The 10,524-nt window shown below is 42.3% G+C and overlaps 1 protein-coding gene across 1 annotated transcript in view; it reads left to right on the forward strand.

The window, feature by feature from the left end:
• abhd15a (abhydrolase domain containing 15a) overlaps positions 1-7,423 on the forward strand; it is a 20,399-nt gene extending 12,976 nt beyond the window's left edge. Inside the window, exons 2-3 of the mRNA XM_037678144.1 lie at positions 656-1,008; positions 6,752-7,423. Coding sequence (XP_037534072.1) covers positions 656-1,008; positions 6,752-7,391 — 993 coding nt within the window. The 3' untranslated portion in view covers positions 7,392-7,423. The remainder of the gene's footprint in view (positions 1-655; positions 1,009-6,751) is intronic.
• Positions 7,424-10,524: the final 3,101 nt, after the last annotated feature.

Below are 10,524 nucleotides of genomic sequence, written 5' to 3' on the forward strand. Positions count from 1 at the left end.
ATTCTAAATGTTTCTAGCCTTTAAACGCTTTAAAAGAGCACAGAATGTCATGATTTCAGCTCTCTGCTTCTGGCTGCATGCTCGGCCATGCCCACTTCTCTGCTCTGCATGAGATCAGCTGATCATCTGATCTCCGTGCAGAGCAGAGATAAGCTGATCAGCTGCAGGAGGAAGCTTCTCCCACAGCTGTGGGCTGCACACAGATGCTAAATCCATCCATCCATCCATCCATTATCTTTTACCCCCTTCTTCCTTTCTGGGTCACGGGGGTCACTGGTGCCCATGTCCAGCAATCACTGTGCAGATGCTAAACCATTTTAAATACTTTATTTTAAATAAAAATGCCATGTCAATCGTGCAGCTCATTCATCAATTAGCCAATTGTGTGTCATGTCCAATCTTACTTTGAAAAACCGCAATAGAACGAGTCTGAGAAAAATTATTGACTACTGTAATGTAAAACAATACAGCGTAACAACAGCAGCCCGAACAAGAGTCTGTGGTGAACAGATGGGTATGAATGAATACAGCAGCATGAGATAATCAGGAGCACAGATAAGTTACATATCACCAATTAAGCCATTTCACACCCTCACATCTGGAGAAGTATGACCATCCGTTTATTGAGTCATTGTTGTGGTTTCCTTCTCCACAGCTGTGTGAAACAGCACTGACCCATGGCTACCTTCCAGCAGTCTTCAACCGCCGCAGCCACAATGGTACGCCGCTCACCACCCTCAAACTGCAGCAGTTTGGCGACCCTTCAGACCTTCGTGAGGCCGTGCGCTACATTCGCTACCGCCAGCCAGCAGGGAGGTTGTACGCAGTGAGCGAGAGCTCCGGCTCAGGTCTCCTCCTGTCTTACCTGGGGGAGTGTGGATCATCGAGCTATGTGACGGCGGCTGCTTGTCTGTCGCCTGTGTTCCGCTGCCAGAGCTGGTTTGAGAACGGGCTCTGTCGACCCCTGCAGTGGGTGTTGACTTTGTACCAGAAGATAAGTCTCAGCAGGTAAGGAGGAGGGGGAGCTGAATCATAAGAAAACAATGAAAATAGAAATACACTGGAGTGGGTCACTGATAAAACTAGGCAAGATCTGTTGTTACCATCCTGTTAAGTGCGACACTTATCACTTTGCACTCATAATTCTGAAAATATTTAGTAGGTCTTTTATACCACACACTTTAGTATTTAGACATGAATAACTGAACTTTTGTCTGTGGGAGTGGTGGTGCAGAGGATAAAGAAGGTGGGCTTGTGATTGGAAGATCACTGGTTCAACTTCCTGTACTGACAACATCAAAATGTGGGTGGGATATGTGAAGCACCCACATCTGCCTCCACCCTCATTTGCCTTACTCTGGACCCTTGAGCAAGGCCCTTAACCCCTCACCATCTGCTCCCCTGGCAATCTAGATGGCAACTCTCTGCTTCACACAGAGGGGCTGTGGTAGCTCAGTGGTCTGTGGTTGCATCAGGAAGGGCATCCTGAGTAAAAAATAGTTGCCAAGTCTTCATGCAACTTAGATTACTGTGACAACCCCTGAAGAAGGGAGCAGCCAAAAGGAAAAAAAAACAGCTTTTGTCTAACCTATGCATTAATTTACTAATTGAACTTTTTTGTACTTATGAGGTAAAACTAATTTATTGACTAATTACTATAATTTAAAAAAACGTGAATATCAATTATATATTTTCATTTAGCTTCTCTGTGCCTACCCTCAATACCCTGCTTCACTGTAATTAAAACACATTGGTCTTGAAAGACTAATACTGTAGTAGATAAAGAATTTCCCCAAAAAATAAAAGATAAACTTATTGTTACATTATTTGAAGTGCAAGTTCCATTAATTATTACAAGTATTGGGAAAGTTGGGCTTTTTGGCAGAGCCTAGGTTTTTTTTCTAAAGATATTCATGGTCTGAAGCCATGTTGGCAGCAACTAGGATTCTATGTAGCACCTATCAAGATGGTGGCAACAATTCTTGCTTTTTTAGCTAGACTGCGCAGAGGTTGGTCTTTCTGTTGTGTTTTTCATACAGTGGGGAGGGGCCATATGAGTCAGGTACATGACTTCATGGTCAGTGGCTGAAGGTGGGGGCCTGGGCACTCTGACCCTTGCTTACCAAATCTGCCTCTTCGAACATGGAATGTAAACTCTCTGGTGAGGAAGGAGCCTGAGCTTGTGCGTGAGGTTGAGAGGTACTAACTAGGTATAGTTGGATTCAGTTCGACACACAGCATGGGCTCCAAAACCCATTTCCTTGAGAGAAGCTGGACCTTATTCCAATCTGGAGTTGCCCGTTTTGAGAGGCGCAGAGTTGGTGAGGGTCTACACTTAGGCCCTATTTACACGGACATGATGGAGGAAACGTAGGGTTTTTTTTGTATGTTAATTAGAGGAAAAGATTTGCATTGACACGGACGGATTTAGTGTCAATGCAAATCTTGCATCCAGAGGAATCCCCCCACCCCCACCCCGCCCTCCTGAATCCACTGTAGTTACCATGCCGGGTCATTAGATGGCGCTGTGAATTTTGTACCTTCACCTAATGTGCATGCGTGCTGCCTCGGCACGCTCCTTTCCTCTGGGCTAAAAGCTCAGCTAACAACAACTTAATAACAAGTTAAAGCTGGATTTTGGCTGGATTTTGGATAAGAGTCGACAGATTTGACGCCAAGTGGGACCGCTTCGTCTAACAGCTCCACACCGGTCGCTAATTGGACCAGAACCGAGTCGACGATGTCGGACTTTACTCCGTGATAATCAGTAGCTGATTTACAGCAGGTAAATCGACATTCTTAATAATGTTTGCTTGTGTTTACTTCGATCACACAACAACCAACTGAGTTTTTATTTTTATTTTTCCTGAAAGAAGAAGAAGCTGTCCTTCCACCAGGCGAACCGGTTCTGAACGAGGGTCAGCTCACCGCGGTAAAGTTCTGCAGGTGCAGTGCAGGAGGATGTCGAAGAGAGAGATGTTGGATGAACTATTTATTTAAAATTCTCCTCAGTTCTTTTATTCAATCCATTTAATGTTTTAAACTGCATTAATCAAAGGAGTGACAGCCTGAAAGAGCCAGATGAATAACGTGGGACATCCAGGATGAAAACAGTGCAGAGTCCAGTTCATTAATGTAGTTTAGAAGCCTTAGAATTTAGCTGTTTTTTCTTACTTTTCTTTTTTTAGCCATCTTTTTTGTAAAAAATAAAATAAAATAAAAAAATGTGTATGACTTTTTATAACTGTTTATTCTTGTCGCTGTTCTCCATTGTTGTCATCATTCTTTGTTGAAATCAGGTCTCTCTTGTAAATAAGTCCTGGAGGCTCAATGGGATTTACCTGTCTAAATAAAGGTTGAATGAATGAAAAAGTTTACAGTCAACTTGTTTTTAATAGTGTTTTCAGTTTAATTATCAATGTTTGTGTGATATACAGTTTGTGGCATTGAGTAAATAAATAAAAATTAAACCATCCACTCTCATCTGAACCCGAGTGGTGTTCTGTTGTTGGACTTCTATGCTAGTGATGGTTTGTCCATCATGAACACCATGTTCGAACATAAGGCTGTCCTTAAGTGCACTTGACACCAGATGCCCTAGGTTGTAGATCAGTGATTGACTTTGTAGTCATGTCATCTGATTTGCAACAATTTGTTTTGGACACTCTGGTAAAGAGAATAGCTGAGCTGTGAACTGATCCACACCTGGTAGTGAGTTGGATTAGATGGTAAGGGGAAGATGCCAGACAGACCTGATGGACTCAAATGTGTAGTGAGGGTTTGCTGGGAACATCTGGCAGAAGAACCCATCAGAAAGATCCTCAACTCACACCTCCAAGAGAGCTTTAATCATATCCCAGATGAGGTGGGAGACATTGAGTCAGGGTGGGCCATGTTCTGTGCCTCAATTATTGAGGTGGCTGCGTTGAGCTGTGCCCACAAGGTTGTTGGTGCTTTTCGCACTGGGCATCCTTAAACTCCGTAGTGGACACCCCTGGTTATGGATGTTGTCAAGCTGAAGGAGTCCTATTGGGCCTTGTTGTCTGGTGGGACTCTGGAGGCAGCTGAGGAGTACTGGAAGGCCAAGTGATCTGCAGCTCGGATGCAGGAGGAGTCCAGTGAGAACTTAGAGACTCTCAATCGGCTTTTAAGAGATTATGGCAAACCATCCGACGACTGAGGAGGGGAAAGCAGCACTTTATAAACACTGTTCAGTAAAGGTGGGGTGCTATTGATCTCAAGCAGTGATGTCATAAGGATGTGGAAGGAATACTTATCTGAATTTCTCAATTCCACCAGTATATCTTCCATAGAGGAAGCTGAGTTGGGGGACTTTGAAATTGGTCTTTCCATAACCATGGTTGAGATCACCAACGTAGTTAAAAAGCTCTGCAGTGGCAGGGCTCTGGGAGTGGACAAGATCTGCCCTGATTTCTTTAAGGCTCTGGATGTTTTGAGCTGTTTGACATGTGTTTGGAACATCCCATGGACATTGGGGGCAGTGCCACTGCATAGACAGGCTGGGTGGTTGTTCCCTTTTTCAAAAAGGGGGACCAGAGGGTGTGCTCCATTTATAAGGGCATCACTCTCCTTAGCCTCCCTGTAAGGTCTATTCAGGGCTACTGGATAAGTGAGTCTGATCATTGGTAGAACCTCTGATCCAGGAGGAACAATGTGGGTTCTACACTGGCCATGGGATGCTGGACCAGCTCTTTACCCTTACTAAGATCCTCGAGAGGTAATGGGAGTTTGCCCATCCAGACCACATGTATTTTATGGATTTGGAGAAGCTGTTGGACTATGTTCCTCTGGATACACTGTGAGGGGTGCTTCACGAGTATGGGATTGGGGACATGTTGCTATGGGTTGTTCAGTCCCTATAAAAGCAGCGCAAGAGTTTAGTTTGCATTACCAGCAGTAAGTCAGACCCCTCCAGTGTAGGAGTTGGACTCCTCCAGGGCTGCTCGTTGTCACAGATTCTGTTCACAGCTTTTATGGACAGAATTTTTCAGTGCAACCAGGTGGCAGAGGGAGTCCAATTTGGTAGCCTCAGGACTCCATCTCAGCTATTTGCAGATGATGTGGTTCTGTTGGCATCATTGTGCCATGATCTTAAGCTCTTACTGGAGCGATTCACAGCCAAGTGTGTAGCAGTTGGACGAGAATCAGCACCTCCAAATCTGAGGCAATGGTCTTCAGTTGGAAAAAGGAGGATTGTTCTCTTTGGGTCGAGGGTGAGGTTCTGCCTCAAGTGGAGGATTTCAAGTATCTTGTGGCTTTGTTCACGATTGAGGGAAGAATGGAGCGTGAGATTGACAGACAGACTGGTGCAGCATCTGCAGTATTGCAGACTCTGTGACAGTCTGTTTTGGTAAAGAGGGAGCTGAGCTGTTAGACAAAGTTCTCTGTTTACCTGTTAGTCTACGTTCTTACCCTCACCTATGGCCACAAACTCTGGGTAGAGACTGAAAGAATGAGAATGTGGAAACAGGCAGTTGAAACGTGTTTCCTAAACAGAGTAGCTGGACTCTCCCTTAGAGATAGGGCGAGAAGTTCACTTATCAGGGAAATACTCAGAGTACAACTGCTGCTCCTCCACATTTGAGATGAGCCAGTTGAGGTGGTTTGGGCATCTGTTAAGGATGCTCCCTGGGAGCCTCCATAGAGAGGTGCTTCAGGCATGGCTGACAGGAGAAGACCCTGTGGAGAAGACCCAGGACATCCTGGAAAGACTATGTATTTCCGTGGGCCTGGGAATGCCTTGGAATCCTCCCAGAAGAGCTGTAAGAGTCGCTGTGAAAAGAGATGTCTGGGCCTCCCTGCTCAAGCTGCTGCCCCCATGACCCCACTTCGGAACAAGCAGAAGATAATGGATGGATGGACGGATGCATTTTCCATCCACTTGAATACTAAAGAACTAATGTCTTAAAAATGGCTGATTGACTGTATTTTCTTGGTTGTTGAAGATGCATTGTCTCTTGCCCAAAAGTTTTTTTAATTTCTGGCTGGTGGTGTGTTTCAGGATTTATCTTGCTGAAGGGTAATCCAGGATGTGAGACCACAGCCATGGCTAAGACAAACAAATACATGCACACAAATGGGCAAAAACCTTTATTATTTACCTCCTCATGGAATAACCTCATCTTACCAGCAAATTCAACCCTGAACTCCATAAGGTGTACATGTCATTGCTGCTGTGTCACAGTCAGCAATTTGTAAAGAAATTATATTTCAAAAGATGTATAGTAGTTTTCTGGATGTAATCATGCACACACTGAAACTAAACACTTCCGTTGTTCTTAGCAAGTTTTGTCAGTTTGGTTGACAGCTCATTGTTTAGTCTGAACAGGTTCACATCCCACACAGTGCCCAAAAGATTTTAAAGCATACTCAGGACTTAATTTATTTTAAAAAGATTTTTTATTATTGTTATTATGTTAGCAAATGGGAAGATACTGAAAAATATTGCTGATATGACCAACAGATACAAGTACACATAAGCCATTTATTGGAAATGCAAAAGCCACTAGAAAAGCAATTAAGTTACCATAGAAACCAATGGCCAGCTCATTGTCAATTTAGTGATTTCTGAGAGACATCGTGACCCAGGGTATGTTTCCCAAATCAAGGCCATTAGTGAATTTGAGATCTGTACAGCTCTTCAAAAATAATTTACCGTACTGTTTTTCACTTGTCTTTCACTTGTGTGTGGGTGTATATGTATGTGATGGTGTGTGTGTGTGTGTTGTAGGTACAGGACAGCACTGGGGGAGATTGTGCATATGGACGCTCTGTTTTCCAGCTGTTCCTTGCGGGGTGTGGAGGAGGTGCTGTTCTGTCAGTCTGGACATGTTGGCTCCACCACAGCAGCTTCAGCAGGGCCCAGCAGCAGCATTAGTACCTCGGTTGGCTGGGATTCCTACTGGGAACGCAATGAAGCATTAAGAGACGTGGATGAAGTGGCGATTCCCGTTCTGAGCATATGTGCTGAGGATGATCCCGTCCGAGGAGATCCCCAGTCCACCATACCCTTGGAGCTTTTTGAGACAAACCCACACTTTTTCCTCCTTCTAACTGACCACGGAGGTCACTGTGGGTTCTCCACCCAGTCTGTGAGGAGATCTGCTTCTGTGGCAGCACCAAACAGGGCGGCAGAGGGTGATGACACTAACTGGAGCCACAAAGTGGTGCTGGAATTTTTCAGGGCCACCACAGACTTCTTCATGGCAGAGGAGAGAGTGAAACAGCTTGCCACTCGGAGGAGGGGGCTCGGAGGAAGCCTAGGTGGAAAGACTTTCCGTCACCGGAGTGTCAGCACTTGTAAACGAGTCCCAGAATGTTCCCATAATATTCATGCCATTTACAATTGGCAGAGGTCTTACACACGATGAGCACAGACAGCTTAATGCAAGTTTGCAGTATTTTGTGGAGTTTAAAATCAGTCTGATAAATGTATTCCATTTTCAGAAAACACATGAAAAAAAATAATTTTTCCTTTGAACACTATTGCATTTTATCACAGTTTAAATTTTTGTTTATGTGCCTTAAGCATTTCAGCAGTGGAATAATATTTAAAAGGTGATACAGTAGCAATTATATGTACAGTATATCAAGTCACAAGCATGCATTGTTAAAAAAAAAACACAGCCTATTTCAAGTAAGGAACTCCACAGGGCACCATCATGGGCCCATGAGTTGTTCTCACAGTCGTCAATTAAACTTAGTTTACATGTGAATGAGCTCCTAAAAAGGTTAAATATTTTCCAATGTAAATCATGAAAACTTTACTCATTTACACAGTAATGCTAGGATTGCAATCACTGTTTATATAAGACATCAAAAACTGGCTGTAGATTTCATGCCAAATCAGTAGCTGGTGCTGTGATTTTTATGTTTCTTTGTTTTACAAGCTGGTTCAATATTTGTAGAATGTGATACATGTGTCTCCACTGACCCAAGAGATGGTGTACTGGTATATGTTCTGCGGCAGAAGCTCTGATAAATTGGAGAAAAAGTGAGTGGCATAAAAAACAGCACTATGATATCCACCATCATAAATTCATCTACTTGCTCATTATGCAATGTCACAAAACGTGATTTTTCTTAAAATCTCAGGAGTTTCTAAAAATATCCATTCTGAAACATGGATTCAAAAACATTCAGTGTCAGAGAAAACCATAGTTGTTGTGTACATGAATGAATTCTTATTTCAATTAAAAACAACATAATTTAAACAGGGCTTTAGACTGTAAACCAACCTATTAGAAATTTGACAGTCTTGTTTTTTGTTTTATTGTCTTTTAAAAAACATAAGTCTTGTGTTTAAACCTATAAATGACTAAATGTTTTTGCCACCTATTCAGCTTTTAAATAACAGGGATTTTTTTCTGTCATGACTTTGTATTTTACTGAACTGTGCATTTAGTGAGTGTAATTGTGTCATCATATAAACTTTGTAAATACTTATGTTGAATTGTTCAAGTTTATATAATGGACAGTTAAGTTTGGTTTTCCTTATGCATTAAATTCAAGATTTAAGACGGTATACTGTACAAAACACAAAGGGTTGAAACAGCCTTCTATTCAACTGGTGATCCTTAAAAAAAAACAGTAAGCAAAATAACTAATAAAAGACCAGGATAGCTGTGCAAATATTTTAAAACTATCAAAAAATATATATTTTTAAAGTCTATTTAAAATTAAAAGTCGAGTATTCCTTGAGGAAATGTGTATCACCAAAAATACCAGAGTTTTAAACTGAGACCATCTTTTATTGAGGAATAAAGGCATTATACCCATTTTAGACAAACCTTAAAAATAACACTTTGCACAATCTCAGGCAATATTGTGAAATGTCATTTGATCTGTCAGCACTTGGAGTATGTGTTGTAAATGATGCTGTTACTAGCACACTAACTAATCTCAAGGTATAATCTGAGACTTAATCATTTTTGTGTTTGTTATGGCGGCAGTCAAGTTGACTCCAAAAGATAATCTCTTGCAGATGTACATCCAAAGATTACTTTTAAATAGTTTCATTAAAGTCATAAGACTTTTTTTATTAAAAAAAATGAACAAACACAAGCAAAAACATTATTGTCTACATTTTCTTTTGCAAAGGCAGGCAATAAAAAAAAGTTGTCATGTACAGTTTAATGCAGCAGTGAACTTATTTTGGCTGTTCCCTTTTCAGAGTCATCCTCTTCAATCTCAGTGTCCTCTGCATCCTCTGTCCTCACTCCAACTACCTCCATGTCCTCTCTAACTGCATCCATATATCTCCTCTTTGTCTTTTTCCTGGCAGCTGCATTTCTAACATCCTTCTACCAATATACCCACTGTCCCTCCTCTGGACATGTCCAAACCATCTCAGTCTGGTCTCTCTAACTTTATCTCCCAGTTGTTCAACCTGTGCTGTACCTCTGATGATCTCATTCCTAATCTTATCCATCCTTGTCACTCCTAAGAAGAACCTCAACATCTTCATTTCTGACACTTCCAGTTCTTTCTCCTGTATTTTTCTCAGTGCCACTGTCTCCAGACCATACAACATAGCTGGTCTCACCACTGTCTTGTAAACTTTTCCTTTGACCTTTGTTGACACCCGTTTGTCACAAATCACTCCTGAAACTTATCTCCATCCACTCCATCCTGCCTGGACTCTCTTTTTCACCTCTTTACCACACTCCACATTTTCCTGGACAGTGGACCACAAGTACTTGAAGTCCTGCACCTTTGTGACCTCTGCTCCTTGTAGCCTCAATGTTCCACCAGCCTCCCTCTAATTCACACACACGTACTCTGTCTTACTACGGCTGACTTTCATTCCTCTTCTTTCAATTGCATACCCCATCTCTCCAAGTTCTCTTCCACCCGTTCCCTGTTCTCACCACAGATCACAATGTCATCTGCAAACATCATAGTCGGGGATTCCCGCCTGACCTCATCTGCTAGTCGGTCCATCACCAGAGCAAACAAAAAGGGGCTCAAAGTCGATCCTTGCTGTAATCCCACCTCGACTTTGAAGCCATCTGTCACTCCTACAACACATCTCACCACTGTCCTGCTGTCCTCATACATATCCTGTACCTGTCTAACATACTTTTCTGCCACTCCTGACTTCTTCATGCAATACCACACCTTCTCTCTCGGCATCCTGTCATATGCTTTTTCTAAATCCACAAAGACACAATGGAGTTCTTTCTGATCTTCTCTGCACTTCTCCATTAGCATTCTCAAAGCAAAGATGGCATCTGTGGTGCTCTTTCTTGGCAGGAAATCATACTGCTGCTCACAAATTGTCACCTCTATTCTAAGTCTTGCTTCCACGACTCTCTCCCAGAACTTCATTGTGTGGTTCATCAACTTAATTTCCCTGTAGTTGCTACAACACTGTAAATCACCCTTGTTCATAAAAATTGTCACCAGCAGAATTTCCTCCATTTATCAATGATTTTCTCACTTTCAAAAATGTCATTGAATAATTGAGTGCATCAGAACGGCTGTGAACAGAATGTAATAAAA

Source organism: Nematolebias whitei, chromosome 6 (genome assembly GCF_014905685.2).
Source record: "Nematolebias whitei isolate Nwh7 chromosome 6, NemWhi1, whole genome shotgun sequence".
NCBI classification, from domain to species: domain Eukaryota; kingdom Metazoa; phylum Chordata; class Actinopteri; order Cyprinodontiformes; family Rivulidae; genus Nematolebias; species Nematolebias whitei.